This window comes from Euphorbia lathyris, chromosome 6, assembly GCF_963576675.1.
Source record: "Euphorbia lathyris chromosome 6, ddEupLath1.1, whole genome shotgun sequence".
Classification (NCBI taxonomy): Eukaryota; Viridiplantae; Streptophyta; class Magnoliopsida; order Malpighiales; family Euphorbiaceae; genus Euphorbia; species Euphorbia lathyris.
Genome location: NC_088915.1, coordinates 17,935,365 through 17,958,267, shown reverse-complemented (window position 1 = coordinate 17,958,267; position 22,903 = coordinate 17,935,365). Strand labels below are relative to the sequence as shown.

Below are 22,903 nucleotides of genomic sequence, written 5' to 3'. Positions count from 1 at the left end.
TTTCGGGACTAAGGCTTTGTTGTTGTTGTTGTTGTTGTAATTGTTTTATCTCTGCCTCTAATAATAATTTACCCCAAATTAACTGTTTTACCAGATGATATAAACGAAAATCTTACTAGTATAAACAGAAGTCCACTTGAAAAAATTGTATATTAATCCTATTTTATTTTGTTTTAGAGAATCCTATTATTATTATTATTATTAACACAACGACCTATTTATGGGTGGACCTATCCGGCAGGCTTTTTAAAAAAAAAAAATACTTTGCTCAGATCCAACCTAACCTGCTATTATTTTAGATAGATTCGGACTGAACTGGACTCGGACTTGAAAATCAAATTCCAAACCCAAATTAAATAATCTCACTTAAAAAATATAATAGCTTTTTTTGAGAATAAATATAATAGCTTTTAATAACAAAAATCAATATTTATATTTAACATTTAAACCTATAAATTTAATAATTGATATTAATAGGGTAGACAAGAGGATTCAGTCCATACTAGTTTTATAATCTAAACTCACTTTAGAGGTATATGAGCTTAATGAATCTAGGTCGAATCAAATCTAAAGTCCATTTTGAGAAATTTACATAGAAATTTTGTCTTAAAAATTATCTATAATTATGTTAAATAATTATTTGAATTATGTCAAATTAAGTAAATAATTATTTTTAATATATTTAAGAACTCGGATTTATAAATTAGGAGGCTATCATATTTTTTTTAGAGTTTAAAATTTATGAATTGAGGTTTATAATTTTTAAATTAGGATATAAAAATATAATTTAATTATATCTTTATATTGAAAATTAATTTTGATAATATAATTTAATTATAATTTTATAACTAATTATAATTTTTTTAAGTCCAAACTTTTTTTCTTCGAGCTTTTTATATGAAAATCGCATTAGCTATAAAAATTACAATTATATCATATTACAAAACTTAATTCGAAATATATCATTATTGTTTATTTATCACAAAATAAATATGTTCTTATATCAAAATTTATAAATTTTAGACCCGATTCATAAATTCTAATCTTAAAAAAAATATTTTTTATATTTTTGATTTATAAATCCTAATCCTTAAAATACGTTGAAAATGCTTAGTTTTACATAATTCAAATAATAATTTTAAGTTATTTCAAAAATGTATTCTCCCTTAAATTTTTCCTTCCCGGCCCATTGAATATGGGCCTGGCGGGTTAGACAGCTACCCAGGCCGGTAGCAATAAGCTAAACTTCAAAACGCGTAGTTTAGGAGAAGGCTGTCCCAAATCTGTCTCGTTGAACTAGAGTTTGGAGAATTCCTTCCATTCCTCCGTTGATTTCACCACTGTCACCTGCAATTCACCCACCCCACTTCCATTTCCATTCCAACTTCTGTATTCCAATTGAGTTCCAGATCTCCACTGCCAAGGAAATTTGATCAAATTGAAGGGGGAAATCAAATGCGCGACAGAAGCAAGAGCTCGAACAATAGTTAGGACCGCAGATCGCCTTAAATGAACTCTCCTGTGCATTTTTTTTTTCTGCAAAGGCGAATTTGAGCTGTATTCCTATTTATGTGTGCGTTAATGTATCGTAATTGAAACGAGTGCGAGATTCTCCATTTCTTCAAAATTTGGTATCTCTAGGAAATGGCGACTCTTGGATTGGCGCCAGGATTGTCACGGAAGCTCAAGAAGGTATTAGAATGTCGCACCGACACTCCAGATATGGTCTCATCGCTGGATGCTCTGTCAACTTTTTACTCTGAGAACACTCCTCAATCCCGCCGCAATCTCAGATCCACCATCGAGAAACGCTCTCTACATATCAACAATCAGTTTCTTCAAGCCTCCGGTGCCGCCCAGCAGGCAATTTTTCTTTTCTTTGTAAATGTTGGAGACATACATTACATGTTTACTTAATTTATTTTTTCTTTTGATACATTTGTTTAGGCTTTGGATCGAGTAGAGGAGGAGGTTGATGCGCTTGCTGAATGCTGTGACAAGTATGTTTTTCTTCTTTTTTCATACTCATCTCTCCTTTTAAAGTTCCACTTCAAATTGGAATTGGTCGACGCGTATGCATTATTGTATTCCCGTTCATTCATCTATTAATGTAGAATCCTTGGTCATTTTATTGCTCTTTTAAATAAATATTCAGTTTGGTGTCTCGATCACGTTCTAATGCTGTACATGCTAATTCTAATAAAGTTTTTCTTAATGTGGATTGCCTTGGCATGTTGAATGAACATGGAATACGATGAGTCCTTAACTCTAATTGTGCTGAGCAGGTGGTAGGATTAGTGGGATCACTAATGTGATTAAAAAATATATAACGGGATATGCTAAAATTCATACATTGGAGTAAACTAAGAGTGAACCAAAAATCTGCTTAAATATTCACTATCTATTACTAAATCAATTCAATTAATACTTCTGTGCTAATTTCTTCAATGCTTCTAAAGTTATCCAAATCCCTAATTTTGCACCATAATAATGACAAAATCACCTTGCTTCTATGTGATTGAGTTTGTGATTCTATAACCATGTTGCTTTTAAGTATTTTGAGTATACTTATACTAATCTAACATCTGCATTGCTGGATGATCTGTTATCCTAAATCAAGTGGTCGATCAATTTAGTAACACTGGTTTCTATTATTTATTGTCAATACCCAATTGATGGGGTGATATCTTCTTTGGTGATTAGTTGTTATCATGCTTCATGTATTCATGGTATCAGTAAGAACAATTTTATTACAATTTGGGTTTGTACATAATACTTCACATAACCGGAAATTTCCTTCACCATCTGCTGTACACTAGGATCCCTCCCCTTAAACCATAGTCTGTTTTTGGATTGCCACACTACATAAACAGTAGCAGCTAATAAAATCCTTCTAATCTTAGACAGACTGGATTTACCACTAGCTCTCTTGCATAACCAACTGACAATTCCATGCCAATGAGTCTGTTTTGGCCTCAACTAACAATGGTCAACAACAATAGACCAAAACTGATTAGTCATAGAACAAGCCAAAAACAAATGCTCTATAGTTTCATCAGCACCATTACAAAACACGCAATTTATCAGACACAATATTGAACTTAAAAAGTCTGGTTTTGACAGCAAGTCTATTGTGCTTAATCAACCACCATAGTTGCCTCAGGCTCAAAAGGTGCTATGCTAAGCATGTTTCCTGAGAAGCCAAAAGGCGGGCTCTATTCAAGAGATTCGCGCCTGGATGTGCCTTTCTGAGTCTAGCGCCTTGCTGGAGGCGCGTCTAGGCTCAAATTTAGAAGTTAAACAGCGTTTCTTAGGGTTCCAAGTTCAAATTAAGATATTTTAATCTCAGCCATTTCCTATCTCTATGATCTACGACTAAAATTAAATTAGAATAAAAAGAAATCAAGAATAAATAAAATAAGATTTGGAAAGAAGAAATATTGTGAATAACAACACAAAAGATTCTCCTCCATTTTGAAGAGTTTGGAAATATCGCAAATGGAGACTTTCGTCTTAATGAAGAGTAGCTATTGGACTATTAGTTAATTAACTTAGGATTCGGTTGAACTTTAATATTCAGATTTAGAATTTTTATTATGAATGATGATTACTGAATGGTTAGTAGTTAATTTGGAATTTATTTCATGCATTTTATGATAAAAAAAAAATTAGAGGGCGAGCCTTGGCGCAACGGTCTCTTGCCAAATAAATTGGTAGGGGAAGGCTTGCCCCCAGTACACCCTTGTGGTGGGACCCCTCCCTGGACCCTCGCTCAGTGGGGACGAGTAGTGCACCGGGCCGCCCCTTTATTTTATGATCAAAATTATGGATTATTGGATATGATTTAGTATTTGACTATATGTTGCATTTTAGAAATGTTAATTGTTGTTATTTATAATTTTATATGTTATTTTTCTTTAATGCACCTCGTGTCACTTAGGCGCGCGCCTGAGCCTCATGCCTAGGCTCCAGGACCGCTTGCACCTTAGTGCGCTTTGTGCCTTTAATAACTGTGTCCCGCAAGATAAAACTTATCCTAGGAATATGAGATTGACCCTAAACAAGTGTGGCCCATCTCACTTTCAGATTCCTACCCCTAAGAACATTCTAGGCAGAATAAATAGTTTACTGTCCAGATTTGGACCACTTCCATTGAATACCGTCTTGACAGTTACCTCCAACTTGCATCTGTTTAACCTTTCCCCAAACTCTCTCAGTATAATCAGTTAAAGGATTAGCAATCCTCCAGTTATTATCCCTCCAACAAGCTGCAACTGTAGCCATTTTGCCCAATCAAACTCTGTAATGCCCATAGCTGGGAATAAACTCACCAGAGTCTATCAATCAACCCACTGATCGTACCAGAATGAAAACCTTTTACCATCCCTAACATGTTCACTAACAACTCTTTAAGATCTTCTCTTAATTTCAGAAAATTCCCCCAAACCAGCTAGCCTTCTAAGGTTTAGAATACTTATTTTAGTGAAGCATATTATCATAGCTATCAGCACGTATTAACAAACATAGTTTCTCTCACAAGTGTTAGGAGCATCATATATTAGTAATATATATAAAGCAAAATTGGAGTTAAAACATAATAGCCAAAAGGAAATACATGAATTTGTATTAAAATTTAATAATATAATGGTTAAATTTTCTCCTAAGGTTATTGTGGAAGTTCATTTTTTCCCTCATCGCACAAAACAGCTCAATTTTGTCCCATGGTACCTAGTGCAATTTTACCCTTATCCAAGGAATTCCGTTGCTAATTTTTATTGTCGTTTACTTAGAAAAGGGTAAAACTCAACTAGATTTTCTATCATGAGGGTAAAATTGAGCTATAGTTTATACCATGGGGGAAAAGTTGCGCCCTTTTGTATGGTAAGGGTAAAATTGATATTTCCCAATAACCTTAGGGGAAAAATTGACCCCTATCCCAAATTCAATCTAATGCAAGAAATCTTCCATGCATGCTTCTCATGACAGAAAATAGAAGTCTTTTGGTGATGATTGCTTGTCTACTTGAGGTGGTGGATAAAGCTAGTTAACAAAACCAAGAAAATGTCTAGTAACCCGAAAATAGATTTGGAGTTTTTCAAAAAAATGTAACAATAAAAATAAATTGAATGATTAAAAATTAGAGTGTATTTCCTTTTTGGGTAAATAATTTATTAGTCCCTACATTTTTACCTAGCACACTGTTTAGTCCTCCTATTTTAATAATATACTCTTTAGTTCTTAACTTTTATTCTATTCAACAGTTTAGCCCCTCAAATATTTGAACTATTAAACAGTTATAAGGGACTAAACTGTTGAAAGGGACTAAACTGTTGAAAAGAACAAAAGTTAAGGACTAAACAGTGTGTTAGGTAAAACTTTAGAGACTAATAAATTATTTAGCCTTTCTTTTATGCTCTACAGATATCCTTAAATTTTTTAGCAATGCTTAGTCATTGTTGTTTTTGTTATTATTTGTGAAACTTGGAAAACTATCTTTGTACAGCTGTAACAGCTGTTGTTAGGAACTTATTTATTTTTTACCTTCTTAGGATTGCGAAGGCTTTGAACAGTTGTAGTGCAAGCACAGGTGATATTATCGGCACTACAGAGAGGCTTAAGCAGGAACTTGAAATTACCACACAGAGACAAGAGATTGTATCATGCTTTCTTCGTGATTATCAACTCTCTAGTGAAGAGGTTTGAGATCACTGCACCTCTTATTGTTCTGTATTATATCCAATTGAACTTTACACTTTTCTATATATATTTACTTTTTCTTTTTTGTCTTATTTGTTAGATAACTGCATTGAAAGATGAGGACTTAAATGAAAATTTCTTCAAGGCACTCTCTCATGTTCAAGAAATTCATGCTAATTGCAAAATACTACTAAGGACACATCACCAGGTAAACTGCAGATGAAATACCGGATTTATCTGTCACTTTTATGTGTTCTTCTCAGGTAGTCCACTCTTAAAAGAGGACTGGAACCACATCTTGTTTTATTTAAAGAAAAGTAGGCTCATATCTTTATGTTTCCTATAATTATACATTTAGCTACTTGAGGCCCAAACTTTATGCAGCAACCAGATAAAACAAATTCACATACAACCTCAAACTATTTATCATGTAATATGAAAAACCTTTTCATTTTCTTTCTACAAGGGAAGCAGGCTTTGACGGATCAAAGATTCACTGGCAGATGGTGCTTGTGGTGCTTTTTGGTATATGTTGATATTTTTTGGGTGCCTTTGTATAAAAAATTAAAACCACATACACAACTTCCATAGAATTTATCAGTATTTTCCGGGGACCAGTGGGTGCTTAAGCTCCGCTAGCCCCCTTACATACGTCCCTGGAAGCAGGTGGTATATATTAATATATGATGATAGCATTTTTCTGCTTCTCATTTACATTTTATGCATTGAGTATTAAGAGAACCATGCATGAATCATGTGAAAATCTATTTGAGCCCTAGGATTTCAATGAAGCTGAGAATATTTTTATTTACATCTTGTGCAAGGCACATATAACTGCCTAAAGTGTGCACCTGATACTTAAGAGAGAAAGAGACATGGGGCAACATCATAACTTTGCGTGTTTGATAAACAGTATAATTGTGGTATACAGACTAGTGGGTATAGGTTTATGTGGTTCTTTTGTATATATTTTGTTTCAGATCAGATCTAGTTACAGGGTCATGGAAAGTAAAAAAAATCAAACTGAAAATCTAGTACCGGGCTCTTCAAGGATTTGCATCCTTTCTACATGTTTTGGCTAATTTAAAAAGGTTTTTTAGAGAGATCAATGAGCTCAGAGTTTAATGGCTCTGCTTTTTTGTCTTCCTTTTTCGAAGTGTAGTAACTATTTGGTTATTGCTTATGTTGTTTTCTTTTCCTTTATTCATTACAGCGTGCTGGTTTAGAGCTCATGGACATGATGGCAATGTACCAAGAAGGAGCATATGAGCGCCTATGCAGGTGACATTTTCTATATTTCAAGCATAGCTCCCTTCCTCTCTTTCTTCCTCATGCTTACTTTCAATTTCGTTTTGCGCATCATTTTGTCATTAAAAAAAAGGGCAGCCCGGTCGCACTACGCGTCCCCGCTGAGCTAGGGTCCGGGGAGGGGTCCCACCACAAGGGTGTACTGGGGGCAAGCCTTCCCCTGCCAATTTATTTGGCAAGAGGCCGCTCCTAAGACTCGAACCCGTGAGCTCTTGGTCACACGACAACAACGTTTACCGTTCATTTTGTCATTATTATAAAATAATATTCTGCATATTATAATTGATGATATATTGTCTGTAATGGATAAACATTGCATTATTATGTGACTGTTCTCTTGGTCCGTGGTTTTTATGTGTTTATAATTATTTCCAGTTGTGAACCTTTGACAGCTTGGTAGTCTATTAAAGGCCCAGAAAACAGAATCAGTGTTAGGCTGTGTTACTTAATAATTGAATTTTTTCCCTTATCAAGACAAATGGGACATTAGCTGCTATTTTAAACATAAGCCTGTTGAGTGTGAGAAAATTAATGCTTGATTGAATTAGTAGTGTTGAGAACATTTTTTTAATGACATTGTTATTGTGAAAATGCCCAAGGTATATAACTTTGATGTTTTATTCAATCTCTCTCATGTAAACTATATGTTATAGGCATGTTGTTTCTCTGAAAATAAATCCTCAGCTCACTTGGGCTTAAATCCAAACTAGTTCTTCAGCTAAATGCATTCTTTTCCTTTACTCAACTTTGTTCTGGAGTGATCACCTCTTCTGCTCTGCTCTGTTCTGTTTGTTATGTAACGTGTTGCCCTTACATAATTGATTATTGGTTGTACAGCTTAGAATGTTAATTTACTTGGTATCTAGGTGGGTTCAGGAGCAGTGTAGAAAACTGGGAGATGCTGATAATCCTGAAGTTGGCGAGCTTCTAAAAACAGCAGTCTGCTGCCTCAGAGAAAGGCCTGTCCTTTTCAAGTATTGTGCAGAAGAGGTGATTCTCATTTGACCAAGTTAAATGTTGATTATGTATTTATTCCATGTCACACAACCTTTTTGAACTGACCATACAGGTAGCAAATATGAGGCATAATGCATTGTTTAGACGATTTATAAGTGCTCTTACACGTGGAGGTCCTGGTGGACTGCCAAGACCAATCGAGGTTCATGCACATGATCCATTGCGATATGTGGGTGACATGCTTGGATGGTTACATCAGGTTTGCTTGGAACAATTCGTATATAGGTTTTATTTCTTATTTTTTGATATGATTTTTCTCCTTTTAATAATATTATTATCTTTCTTGTTCATTTATCAACAAGTGATTTTTCACTCCATATGCAGGCTGTGGCATCAGAGCGAGAACTTGTGCTGATGTTATTTGATTCTGATGCTGTGCTAGATTCTGGATCTGCAGCAAATCGATTGTCTAAAAGTGTAGAGAATGGTTCTGGCAAGACAGATTCTGACATAACATTTGTTTTGGATAGAATTTTTGAAGGAGTTTGCCGACCTTTTAAAGTGAGGGTGGAACAAGTCTTGCAGTCACAACCTAGTCTCATAATTGCATATAAACTCAGCAATACCCTCGAATTTTACAGCTACACTGTAAGTTTAGCTCTGACCTGTTCATGTTCTCTTACCTTTTCTCTTTAGTATGATGACAGAAGAATACTTGAGCTTTGATCTGATTTCTATTTGAGCGCTTTGGGTTATATTTTATGTAATTCGGTCAATTTAGTGTTTATACTTTCTAACAATTTCTGATGAAACGCATTGAGTTAATTCCTCTCCCTCTCTTAACTCTTTCGCATTTCAGAAATTCTAGCAAGTTATGCTGGTGGGAGAACGCATTGGGTGAATTTCTCTCACCAGCATAACTTGCTAGAATTTCTGAAATGCAAAAGAGTTCTAAGAGAGGGAGAGGACTGTAGAGATAACAAGAAGAAAAAAAGAGGAGATTCGTGTATGTATAGTGTAAAATGTTGTATACAATACATTCTTTTGCCCAATCTGGCAACTCAAACTATTAAAAGTAGTCCCATGATACCTAAATCATCATCCCAGTGAAAGATAGTTGTACTTGACCAGACACTACGAGTCTTTCTTGTCCACACACATACAAAATAAATTATATCTTAAGCACTCTAGTGATGCTATAACTTTTTGTCTTGAATCAAAATGTTTTCACCTTTTATTATGGTTATGCTTTCAGATGTCAGATTTGCTCGGTAGAAATACAGCTCTCTGCAGCACCCTTTGGATGCTCAAGGAGGCTACTCAGAAAACGTTTTTCGACATTCTGAAAAGTCGTGGTGAGAAGCTTTTGCGTTACCCTCCCCTTGTTGCAGTTGATCTGTCCCCACCTGAAGCAGTGAGGGAAGGAGTCTCCATTCTACTTGAAATAATTCACACACATAACAGTATGATGATTCCTGCTTCTGAGAAAAAGCTTGATTTTGATCCAGTGATATCTGCTACACTTGATCCCATCATTCAGGTATGACTTTTTTTGGTCAATAATTGGAAAAATTATAATCGTCATCGTTGTCTTGAAAGGAGATATGTACTTCTAGAACATGATTGACATGAAGTTCAAGGATACTTGATAATTGGTACAAAATTTCATTTATCCTTGTGATTTTTCTTGTGAAAGATGTCTAGTTGAAGTGTTATAGTGTTATGTCTTGGGAACAGGATTTGTTTATAGAATTAGGAACAGTGTCTGTATTTTGGATATTTATGTTGGCAACTAAGTTCTAACATGTAGACCATGTGAGTTGAATTTGAGGCACCTGGTTAGATGTTAAAAGACCTGGGAGTTCATTAGAGCAAAGAACTGCCAAAAAAAGGCCTGTGTGGGAATTAATTAGTTGGAGAAATGAATGAAACAAATAGCAAACCATGAAGAAGAAAAAACAACAAATTAAAGGAGGATATTGGTTCAAGTTGCTTATAATCACATTTCCATGAGTTCAGGTGAGCTATGCAATGAAGTGCTTTTATCATCAGACATATGTTTCGAATGCTAAATTTTATCAAGACTAACTTCTACTTTCAATTTCTTGATGCCATGCAAGTAGTGTTAGTAAAGTTACTGTTGACAGGACTTCAATTGTTGTCATCTTGCTACATTGATTATTAACCCATGAATTTTTGTCCTTACGATGGACTCCTGTGTATCTATTTTAAATGCTAAAGGTCAAGACTTCAACTATTAAGCCTTTCTCTAAGATGAAGAATATTTAAGCCAGTTTGTGTCCGACTTTTCATTTTTCAATTATACATAGGTAGGTACTATCGGTGATTTTTTTTTATAAATTAGTTCTATGGAGAATTGGAAAAATATCAAGGTTTTTTCTCTGTTGCGACATATAACCTCTATTCATGAAGCCTATTGATGTGTTACTATCTCTTATTAAAAAGCCACTTCAGAAACCTTCATTAGATGTGGAAAATGAAGTGAATCACAAAAGCTCACAATAAAGAAAAGCTGTTTGACATGCTTTCATCCAATCTCCACACTATAAATTCACCACTATCCTGCAAATGACATGCTTGACTTGTGGTAGTTGAGAAATTTACTCCTAAAGCTTTTCCTCTACTGTTTGTTATCACATAACTTCCAAAAGAATTTCTGAAGGAACTGCTCTAATATATTGCGTAGAAATAAGCAAATAGCGTAAAGGAAATCATTTTTTTTTCAAAATAAAGCTTTGGAACTGTAAAGGAAATCATCCAACTCCTCAACATCATCATGTTATTATATTTATAAATTAATTATGTAAATATAGAAAATCAGAAATTGCGTGATGCATTCCTTGCAATTAAACACTAAATGCTAGAATTAGTAGATTTTTTTATTATCTCCAATAAAATTCCATCGACTTTGTTGACTGTATTTTTGTATGTCATCTTGTAAATATCATAGAAACAAACTAGGTTTATATTCAAGGTTTTGGTTACTGAAGATTCTATTCAACTCACCCATCCATATTCAGCAGAGGTGAATTTTCTAGGAATTCTTTCATTTGTTTTGTTATTTCAAATCAAGTAATTTAATCAACATAATCTATGAATTTCTTGAATCCAAATTAATTTTAGAGGAACTACAAGTAGGTTGAGAATCCATTCATGATGTCTCTTTAGATCCCAGGATGGGTTGGGGAAATTTTAAGATTGTCTACCAACATAATCAGGTATGGTGATAGACAACAAGCTACTCATGGTGAACTCTTGGATCATAACTCACATGTGCCTAGACTAGAGAATTGACAGTTTATACGATACAAACAAAAAGGAACAACAGGGGGCAGCATGGACATCTGAGATCAGTTAGTTATGAATAGGAGGTGGAAATAGTTAGTCACAGCCCACTGGTGAGCTGGCAGGTAGGGATAGAGTTTTTGGTATACGAGTAATGCTTGTTTGTGAGGGAGGATAGGCTGGATTGATCTCTTGGGACTAGTTTAGCTGTATAGCTTCCAATATTTATATAACTTCTTTTGCTAGACATAGTGCCCGATATAAATTTGAAAGCTCTCTGATGATTGCAGATGTGTGAGCAAGCGGCAGAGGCACACAAGTCCAAGGGCAATAGCCATTTGTCGAAACGAAGAATGAGTTCAGACTTAAGCCAACATAATAAATCTTCAGTTGATGCACTTTTGTCGAATAACAGCTCTGCTTCAGCCTCTCAGGTGTGTACTTTATTTTTATGTTTCATTTTTTATATCTCGACTTTAAAAGATCTTTACCTATGTTGGTAAATAACTTAAATGCCCATACGTTGACTAACCTGGAGATTGATTTGATTTAGCAGAACAGAAAAAAAAACAAGGTTGATTAAGAGACTCTGTTGATGAGTATGCTGAAAAACAAAGCAAAACAGGACACTGAGTTCACTGTCACTGTGAGATTGAGCTTCTTGATTCCCATAAACATGTAAAACTATCTTAACTAGGGACTCGAATTTAGCAGAAAAGGGAACTGATTAATGCTTCCTAAATTATCAAGGATAAAAAGAATCAGAGGCTTGAAAATAATTCCTCAAGATAGAGCAAGTCTGTAATGAAAATGCTGCGACTCCCTAAAAATCAACTCATGTATTTTTTTGAATGTCCAATAAAATCTAACGTACCGAATAAATGCCAGCATACAGACTTTTATGAACATGTTACCATAGGAGCTCATCAGACAGGCATCTAGGACCATATATTAGAAACTGATGGTTCATTTGTACTTCTGTGATTCGAACTTGTCCAAATTATTAACGATTTCACATTTCTGATGCTTCTACTTGTATGTGGAGTATGTATTAGCTAATATCATGAATATATGCAGAATAGTGAAACACCTTCCAAGATTTTTCTCATCAACTGCTTATGTGCCATCCAACAACCGCTACACAGCCACGAGGTTGCAGCTGAATACGTAAAGAAACTCGGGGCAATGATAGAGAATCACATGCATGCTCTTGTCGCAAAAGAAGTCGACACCATTCTTAGAAGATGCAGTTTGTCAGACAAGATGTCTTACTTTCATGATTCAATGAGCAATGAAGGTGGGACGAGTATCCCCCTTGCGGAGAACGAAGACACATGTGCACCCTCTCTTTCGGAATCTCTCAAGGCTTTCTTCGGACTTGTATTAGGAAGTGAAAATTCCATCCCTGAATTCGAGCAGTTACAGGTTCCCAAGTTGCGATCTGAAGCATGTCTCTTGGTGGCAAGATCGCTTGCAGAAGCTTATGAGCTTATTTACAGTGCTATAATGGATCCCAGAAACGGGTATATGGAACCTAAGTCATTGGCTCGTCATCCTCCAGATCAGATAAGGACCATTTTAGGAATTTGAACATCTATAGACTCGAAATTTTCTTTTACCTTTTACGTTCATTGCCAAGGGAAGGGGCAACTGAAATTTATTTTATAATTGGATACTTGAGGTGAGAACTAATAATTTGAGATGCCCACAAGTTTTTAAACTCTATTTGTATATATGACTACTGTAAATCAGATGAGGAGCGAATCTGCAACAAACTGAAATCAAGTCGGATCTTACAAGAGTTGAGAGAAGAGTAGCTGTTGTTAACTGAATTTAAATTTTGGAAGTTGTGAAATGTGGATGATAAAATTATAACATTTTTTACATGTAAATTTGGATCTCATTGATTTCCATTAATGTTTTAGTTTTAAGGATGTTTGATTTTGTAATATTTCTTATTCCTAAAATACAAAAAAAAAAAAAAAAACAAAAATCAGTATCCGAAGAAAATCTGTTGTCTCCATTTCAGTGTTTCCTTTCATGTCTTCCTAGTTCATAAAATATATTGTTTTAATTAAGTGGGAACTACTTTTTGTGAGAGGGACGTAAAGGGACACTGAAATGGGGACAACAGATTTTCTTCCGTCAGTATCTATATCTAGAAAAAAAAAACAATGTATTGAATTTTAATCGAGTCAAAGTTGGTCTTCATTACGAATATTCCCAGTGGACTCCACAAATTCCCAGATTTCCATGGAGTATCATATGTCAACATTTTCCATGAAGTAAATGGCTCCATAAAAACCATGTTGAGATAACTGTAGCAAAGGGAGATTTTTTTTAATAAACAACCTTATTGGGATGGAATATTACCTTTTTTTTCTATAGATAGGACTCACTAGAAGCAACTTGCAATGTAAACTAACCCTCCCACCAAAAAAAGACATTCAACAATCATGTTCTACCTGCTTTTTTTTTCACTTCTTAATAAATATCTCCACTTTTCCACCCAAAATCCAACAATAAAAAATTCAAACAAAATGATTAAAAGAATTTGGATAGAAGCTGAGTGTTAATTCCAAATTCTTCAACTTTGTTTTGTTTTTTCTAAAATGTGTTGGATTGGTAATTTTGGTATTATAATAAGTTGTCCTGGTGGTTCAAAAAAGACATCATAAGAATAGTGTGAATGAGAAAAGAGAAGTTTGTAAAATTATAAAATTATTGGGCACTAATTGATTATTATTCCACCCTTATCTCTAGACTATATCCATCTCAAAGAAGGAAGATTTTATAATCTCAAGTTAGAAACAGTATGTGTAAACAATACAGAAAGAAATGAAATGTCTCCTTCAAATTATTAGAAAGCAAATGAAAGAAAGGTACAACACCACCAATTCTATTCCTTGAGTAAACTTCAAGCCAAGCTTCATATATTACATATTAATTTCCTTCTTCTTCTTCTTCTTCTTTATCTTCTTCTCCAAAAACCATGGACAGACATCAATGTGGTTTCTTACTTATCTTGTTCCTCATACTCTCCCTTGGTCTTGTCTCTTTCATTTCTTGTCTCCTTGCTGAGTCCAGCAAAGCTAAGGTAAGGTACTTAAACTTCACAATTCTCATCTTTTTCATCCTTCAATTCAACTTCTTTTTTTTAAATTATGTTTGTTATGCAGAAGGAAGATGTGAAATTGGATAACAAGGAGTGTTTTGTGGGTGAAAGTAGAGCATTTTGGTATGGAGTTTCAGGAATCTTATGCTTAATTGTTGCTCAATTCATTGGGAATTTGGTAATTTGCTGCAATTTTTGGACAAGAAATTATAAGGATCCAAATACTTCCAAGAGACCAAAGTTACCCATTGCATTATGGGTTTTGTCTTGGTAGGTAATCTTTCATCACCACTCCTTTTTATGGTTTAGTACATTTGTTAGCCGAAACTTTAATTATCTCCCTGAACTTTCAAAAATTCCAAATAAACACGTATTCTTGTTCAATTGTATTCAATAACCCTTATTTCTTAATAGGATTTGTTGGATGTAGAGACACCCTCCACCACATGTTGCCAAATAGATAAATAATTAGGAACTTTTGAAAGTTTAGAGGATACAATTGGATAAGAATACGAGATTATCAAATGCAATTGGATAAGAATACGAGGTTATTAGATGTAATTAGATATGTATATGAGATTATTGAATGCAATTAGATAAAAATGAGGATCATTTCGAACTTTTGAAAGGTTAGAGAAACAATTGAAGTTGTAAATAAGTAGAGGGACAATAAATGTATTAAACTTTTTTATTGTTGTTTTTTCTTTGGTTATCATATCATATCCACATCCAACAAAATTCAAGTACGCAACTCTTTTCTTATTTATCACTACATTATTTTATTTTTGTTTAAAAGAAAATAAAATCAAAATTCTATATGAATTATTGGAAGCACTTATTACAAGTTTCTTGTAATATCTAAATTTACATTAGATACTATAAATGACAATTAGAAGTTAAAATAGTAACAAATATTATTACATAAACGGTCAATTTGTGTCAAAATAAAAATTCTATAGATTTAGATGCGGTTTGTTTATCAGAAAATATTTTCATGATTTTTTTAGTATTCCTTTATTTGAGAAAACGAAATCAATAGAAAATTTAGATAAGTCACTTATAAAGAAAGTGAGAAAAAAAATGAGGAAAAGTAAAATATTTTCTTAAGATTTTAGAACTCTACTGTATTTCTTTTTATCGCTTTGAAAAATAATAATTACCCATCTTTTTTTTATTTTTCGGCTGTTGTAATCAAATAAAAAAATTTCTTATCTAATATTTTTAGACAAATAAACGGATCGTAATTTAATTTTAAATAAGCTTGGTTATGATAATAGTATTTTATGGGGAAATTAAAATTAGTTAATAGGTTGAATATATAGAAATAATTAGGGTGTAGTGGGAATTTTGTACAGGCTGGCAAGTATTGAATTTTTAATTTAGGAGAGCCTTTAAAGGACATGTACAACCTGTAGATGCATGTTCAACTTTCTTGGATCTATAGTATTATGTTATCCAATCCCTATAACTAAATAAGCAAATATAATTTAGTGATTAAAACACAACTCCAATGTTGAATCATTAAATCCCACATGGAATTTATTAACACAAATATCTAAATCTATAATTATTTTATCAAATTTTATGTAACAATTTGATACAATAAAATGTAGACATTATTGATATTATCCATGTTCATCCAAGTCATATATATATAATAGAAGTATACATCTTAATAGAGTTTTGTTATTTCTGGTCCGATATCATTCGTCATCCTTTAAGGTTGCTCTTTGCTCAAACTTTTCATTCTCCCTTAAAGATTGAGTCATTACAAGTCCACCAGCTTCTATATAGTTCATCTCGAGACTAATGCAGGGAACTGTTGAGAGAATTTTTTTTTTTTAGATTTTAACCCTAAGCCAACAAAATAAAATCAAACATAAAAAAGCTCCGAGGGATGAAATTCCCATAAGAAATAGATGAATTTATACTCTTAATTCATTTATTTAAAGGAGAAATTCTACTGTGGATCAGAATCAGTAATGATCCATTCACTCAGATAATGTCATATCAGCAGTTGAAATGACGTGACATCATCTGAGTGGAATGACCATTACTAGTCCAAGACCACAATAGGATTTTTCCATTTCAAGACTCTCTTCATTCATTTCTCTTCTATTAGAGGAGATAGAAAAATGCTCCACATCATACACTTTAAGAAACTCAACCTCGAGTTTTTTTTTCTTTCTTTTGAAGCTCGTATCCTCAAAATAGGAAGTCAAACTTACAATACTTCCACTCACCAACAACATCAAATGGAATGTCTCGTCGACACTTGTCAACCCACTCCTTTTCCTTGAGTTTCTTCTAACCATTATTCTCTTTACAAGCACACTTCTAATGCCCCACCATTCCTCCAATACTCTCTATGCCTTCACCAATCACCAAAACTCCACTCCTACGCTCGCTCTTCTCTATCCCAACCCAATCTCGTTTTCCACATGCTATTATCCCTAAAATTATCTCTTTAAGCACGCCATAAACTCATCAGTCACACAACATCCAAAATTTGTAGCTATATGTGACACAACATGCTTCAACTCAGTAGGTTTAAGCTTTGCTTCATAGATTCTCCTATTCCCCGAAAATGGTGCATTCAAAGATGAAAAAATTTCTTCATGGCACAAGTTGATCACTCGTTTTTCCAAGTCCTCTAGCCTATTTAACTTTCTACTCCAGACCAAATTTGATCCTCCATCTCTTCCATCACCATGATTTTCTATACCCATAAACAAATTTATTTTGTTTTTCTTCTGACACAGATCAAGTCGAATTTCACTATTCCCCTTTCTCAATACCATATAGATATTGTTTGCTTTGGTCCAATTTCAGTTCTTTAAATGTCACAGTTTTAAAGCGCGTCCGCAGTTTCATTAATTTAACTCAATCATTCAATCTGCATTTTCAATGTAAGATTCATTGAAAGATTCAGTTCATTCCATTCTCTGAAATTAACTAGGGTTTGTTATTGATTGATGAATTAGAACAGGATGAGCTTTGGAGTAGGGGTGATAATATTAAGTGGAGCAACAAGTATGAGTAGAAAGCAAGAATATGGAAAAGGATGGTTGGAACAAGATTGCTATTTAGTCAAAGATGGAATCTTTATTGCCTCAGCTTTTCTTGTTCTTCTTACAATTGCTACTTCCACTCCCATTCTCACTAAATCACAACCAACTCTTTTTTAACCTCACCATTACATTTCTTTTTTTACTTTTTTTACCATTTTTTTTGTATAAAAAAATCATAAATACTGTCTCCAATTTTTATATTTGATATATAATATTGTAGATGCTTATTTTTTTTTCCAGGACATCTTTATAAAATTTTAAGTAAATTATACTTAATATATAATTCATAGCTAAAATTCTGATAATTTTATCTTAAATATGATTTATCTAATAAATTGTATTCTAAAAATAGCTTGCTATATTCTGACAGAATTTGGTTTAAATTTCAATATATAATTTTTTTTAACATATATATAATTCATATTTAAATTATATTCATGATATTCTGGATATGGTTTAAATATATTATATTTGATGTATAACTTATCTAGTAAATATAATTTGCTTTTTTTTTTTTAATCATAGAATGCTTTTATTTTTTATTTTTTAAGAATCAGTTAACAATAAATCTGAGATAAAAGGAGGTGGACCAACCCACTCTCCACGAACAGACGGGGATACTACAGTCCGAGTAAGGCTGTGAGCTGCAGTATTCGCTAAACGTTTGACAAAAGAAATAGAGACATTCACTAATGCTCGTATTAACTGGATGCAATCAGAGATCACATCGAACAATATGATAGAGAAAATATTGAATTGTTGATGGCAAGGACAGCTGTTAGACAATCCGACCTTACTTCTACGTCAGAGTAGTTATGAGCTTTAAGCCAAGATAGAACCTCACGGATAGCCACTGCTTCTGCCACAATCGGTTCATAGAAGCCTTCCAGTGGTCCATTTGCAGCGAAAATACAATGGCTCACCCTGTTTCTGATGATGAAGCCAAACGAACAGTAGTCTCCATCCGCAAAAACACCCGCATACAATTTGCTCGCATACTGGCCTGTACCTTTGTGCGTTTGCCTTTCCGATTGAAAGTTCATTTGCTTATCTTGCTGAACTATCTGCTGCTGTTTACGCCATTGACATGGCTATCAGCAAAGGTTGGTGGAAAATTTGGCTTGAAAGCGACTCAATGTATGTTGTGCAGATGTTCAAATCTAAATCTTGTTCGATTCCTTGGTTGGTTAGAAAAAAAATGGTTCAATTGTTTAAATCAGATCGATTTTGTGACTTTTGTGGTTTCTCATATTTTCCGTGAAGGAAATCATGTTGCAGACTCGCTTGCAAATTATGGACGGACGGCAACAATATCGACTTGGTGGGATGTTGTCCCAGATTTTTATGGATTAGTCTTTTTTCATGATTGTGTAGGACGTTGCGTTTATCGCTTTTTCTAATTCTTTGGTTTCATTTTATTCTTTATTCTTTTTGTATTATGACATTTATTTACTTTTTTAATAAATTTGGTTTGGGGCTTTTTTGGGTCTGTGGTGGGGGTGCCAGCATAGATGGGATGTTCGCCGTTTACCCTTCCTTGCTAACCAATTTTTAATAAAAAAATAAAAAAATGTGATTTATATTATAAATTATACTTAAAAAATAATTCAGTGAATAATATTTAAAATGTGGTGCTTTCTATGCTTACTTTGTTTTTGACAAAGTAAACATTACTTTACGTGTTTTCTACCTTAAAATATATTGGATATAATAATTCAGATTTAACAAGATGATAAAAGAATTCGATTTTTTTTTATTAATAAGGCATAGGCCATGTAATTACAGGATAAATAAAATTGTTTTTTTTTTTTGCAAAAAGAAAAAAAAAATGTAGACCAAACTCGAAGGTTGGGCCGAGTTCGTATAGGAGGATCTGAGCTAATTACCAAGACAACAAGTGAACGAAAAAGTTTTCGGGGCTTCCTAGATGAATATCGTAATTAACTATAAAATTACAACTAACTTAATTCTGAATATGTCACTATTTTCTATATAAAACAAATAAAATATGTTTTTACATCCTAATTTGAAAATTCAAAACTTCAATTCATAAATTCTAAATTCTAGACAATATAATCTAGACCACTAATTTATTAAAAATGATGATTTTATTAGTTTGACATAATTTTAGATAGTTTTTTAAAAGTAAACTTGTGTATATAAAAATTTGGGTCAAATACATGAATATCATAATTAAGTACAAAATTACAACTAAGTCATATCACCAAATTTAATTCTTAATATGTCATTATTTTTTATATATTATGATTTTATATCATAATTTAAAAATTCTAGACTCCAATTCATAAAGCATAAACCTTAGAAAATATATTCTAGACTTCTAATTTATAAATTATAATCCTTAAAATATATTAAAAGTACTGATTTTACTAATTTGATATAATCCAAAATTATGACTTGACATAGTTGTAAATAGTTTTTAAAAGATGAATTTCTGTGTAATTTTCCCTAAAAATTTCCCCTTCGACTTTAAAGTGGAATGGATCACATCCAAATCCATATTCAGGTTTAAAGTTGGATCAAAGCCCATATCCATTCAGTTGCGTCAAAGCCCATTCAGAATAGACGAGTCTAAGCCCATCAAGAAGAAGTTGCACATTGTGGATTTTTGCATGGGAAAATTACACAAAAATTCATGTTTTGAAAACTATTTACAATTATATCAAATTATAATTTTGGATTATGTCAAACTAGTAAAATTAGTACTTTTAATATATTTTAAGGATTAAAATTTATAAATTAGAACTTTAGAATATATTTTCTAGGGTTTATGATTTATGAATTGGAATGTAGAATTTTTAAATTATGTTTTAAAATCATAATATATAAAGAATAATGTCATATTGAGAATTAAGTTCAATGATATAATTTAGTTGTAATTTTATATTTAATTATGATATTCATGTATTTAACCTTGCTAAATTTCAAAAAAAAATATTTGAAGTTGAATGTGATGTGATGTAATGTAATGTTAGGGGAGTTGGAATTTTTTTTAGATTATTATTACGAGATAATCTGATTACATATAAAATATACAATCCTCCATTATTCAAGCTCCAAATTTCGGAACAGTTATGGTGTTGTCTAGTCTGTGCTGAAGAGAAAAGAGGCAACAATAGGCATCCAAATGGGCTAATTGAGGGATTTAAAGTAATGTTATTAAAACCGGACCGGACATCAAACCGGATTTATAAAAGGGTCACGGGTCACTTGGTCGGATCGGATGGCTCGGAATGGTCGGACCGAATGACGTAATAAATAAATAAATAATATTTATATATATAATTAATTTTAAATTATTTTTCTAAATTATTATATCAAAAATAAATTATAAAAAATTTGATTTGTATTTTTTTTTTGTTAATTTAAAATGAAATATTTTTTTAAATAAAATCCGCCTATTATTTTTTTATTTTTTTATTAAAGTGGCATATGATTTGGGTTTTTGTTGTTTGACCTTTAAAATATTTAAATAAATGACATTTGAATTTTTTAATTGTATTATAAAGAACAAAGTTGGTAATTTAATATGCGAGAGAAAGAGTAGTTAAAAAGAGGAATTATCAATCCCACATTCTCCTCCTTTTCACTGCACTCAACATTTGTTTCCACAATTTGACCTTTTAACTTTATTTTGTATTTATAACAAAGATAATTAGCTATCGCCAACGCTTTCCTAGAGAGAGAACGTCTGCCTTCTCTCTAGGATTTACATACCCTTCTCTCGTTTCCCACCTCTTTCTTCTTTCTTTTTTCTTCTTTGTCCCCTCCAACCTGCCAATCTTCCGTTAGCTTCTTCCTTTTTGCTGCAGTCTAATTGAGGAGGAAGAAGGAAGCTTGTCTTCCTTCTTCCTCCTCCCACCGTTTTTATTTTTTCTTTGTTTTTCGTTTTTGTAGTTGTTTTTTCCTTTTGTTTGTGTTGATCTTGTTAGTTGGATCCTATATCTTATCAGATCTCTAGATCTGTTGGAAGTGCATCTGGTGGCTACAATCTTTATTTTTGTAACTTTTTCTGTTGTAGCAAGGGCAGAAACGGTAGATCTTATCCGTAGATCAGTGGATCTACGTGGATGCATAAGAAAGGACTTAGATCCGAAGGTTCAGAATGGTTCAAATGTTGAAGATTGGTCTACAGTTGCTTTACGGCGCATTTGGAGCTATGATAAATATATGTTTCAACTGTTGTTTATGTTCGATTTTCCTTTGATGGCCTTTTTTTGCTTTTAATAGTCATTTTCTTGCCCTAGTGGACTATGTATTAGGCTTAGCCTATATGTATGTGAGGTTTTATGCCTTACTGGTCTCATCTTGTACTTGCAATTTTACTACTTAATGAAATATTAGCATTATTATCAAAAAAAAGAAAGAGTAGTTAAAAAGAATTAGTTTATTAAAAAAGAATAAAGTTAGCTAGCTGTCCTAGAAATAGTCCTACCCACTGTTTCATCTACTTCATCTCTAAGCCCCTTTCTTTCTCCCTCCTTTAACTTCATCTCTAAACCCCTTTGCTTCTTTCTCTCTCCTTTAACTTCCATTTTTTCGTTTTCCTTTTGCCCAGAATTGACAACAACAAAAAGAAGAACAGATCTTCATTTCTTTGTTTTCTTTGCACATCTCTTTTGGCGATTCCGTGCATCATTTACTTTCTGTGAAATTCCATCCCAGAATTTTTGTGTGTCTTTCTGTTTTTTTCCATAGATCTCAGCCTTTTTTTAATTTTTTTAATAGATCTTCAAAAAACCGGAGTTGCACCGGTTTTCGGTTCAACTCCGGGCCAGTCCGGTTTGTTGAAGATCCAACAAACCGAACTAACTCGGACCGGACTCCTGGCCGGTTCGGTTAGATCGGTTCGGTTTTTATAACAGAGATTTAAAGAAGCGGTTAACAGTTGTGGTTTGTATAGTCTTCCAATGTTAGGGCATCCTTTTACATGGGAGGTTGGCAGGGGTTCAAGTAGATGGATCGAAGAGTGTTTGGACCGTGTGCTGTTAATATGCCTTGGAAGAGCCAATTTGTAAATTCAAAGGTACAAAATCTTAATACTATCTGTTCTGATCACTCGGTTCTTTTGTTAACCTTGCAAGTTTGGGTCCCGGTTCAATTTGTAAAGCGCTTCATATTTGAGAATAGCTGTTTAAGGGAGCAAACATGTGGTTCAGTTGTTCTACAAGCTTGGAATCAGAATGCTTCTGATGTGATTTTGTTAAGAAGTTGTACTGAAGCTTTACAAGTATGTAGTAAAGGACTGGATGGAAACTTTAAGAAAGTGTTGAATGGGTTAAGAATTCAACTTGACAAGCTTCGTGGACGGTGCGATCAGTATAGTATTAGTCTCTTTGCCAGTACAGCTACGGAATATGCTAAAGTGTTGAAACACAAGAAGATTTTTGGCGTCAAAGGGCTAAGCTATTTTGGTTGAAAGACGGGG

At 33.3% G+C, this 22,903-nt stretch overlaps 2 protein-coding genes across 2 annotated transcripts; both read left to right on the top strand.

Annotated features, from left to right (window-relative positions):
• The first annotated feature begins 1,271 nt into the window (after positions 1-1,271).
• On the top strand, positions 1,272-13,179 carry LOC136234116 (conserved oligomeric Golgi complex subunit 6). Its single transcript, XM_066023884.1, has 11 exons — positions 1,272-1,863; positions 1,948-2,000; positions 5,550-5,697; positions 5,798-5,905; positions 6,911-6,978; positions 7,872-7,995; positions 8,075-8,221; positions 8,347-8,610; positions 9,218-9,502; positions 11,559-11,702; positions 12,346-13,179. The coding sequence occupies exons 1-11, from the start codon at positions 1,645-1,647 to the stop codon at positions 12,856-12,858; spliced, it is 2,073 nt and encodes a 690-aa protein (XP_065879956.1). The 5' UTR covers positions 1,272-1,644; the 3' UTR covers positions 12,859-13,179.
• Positions 13,180-13,901: 722 nt separating this feature from the next.
• On the top strand, positions 13,902-17,681 carry LOC136233888 (protein MODIFYING WALL LIGNIN-2-like). Its single transcript, XM_066023614.1, has 4 exons — positions 13,902-14,150; positions 14,269-14,365; positions 14,448-14,653; positions 17,373-17,681. The coding sequence occupies exons 1-4, from the start codon at positions 14,107-14,109 to the stop codon at positions 17,569-17,571; spliced, it is 546 nt and encodes a 181-aa protein (XP_065879686.1). The 5' UTR covers positions 13,902-14,106; the 3' UTR covers positions 17,572-17,681.
• The last annotated feature ends 5,222 nt before the right edge of the window (positions 17,682-22,903 follow it).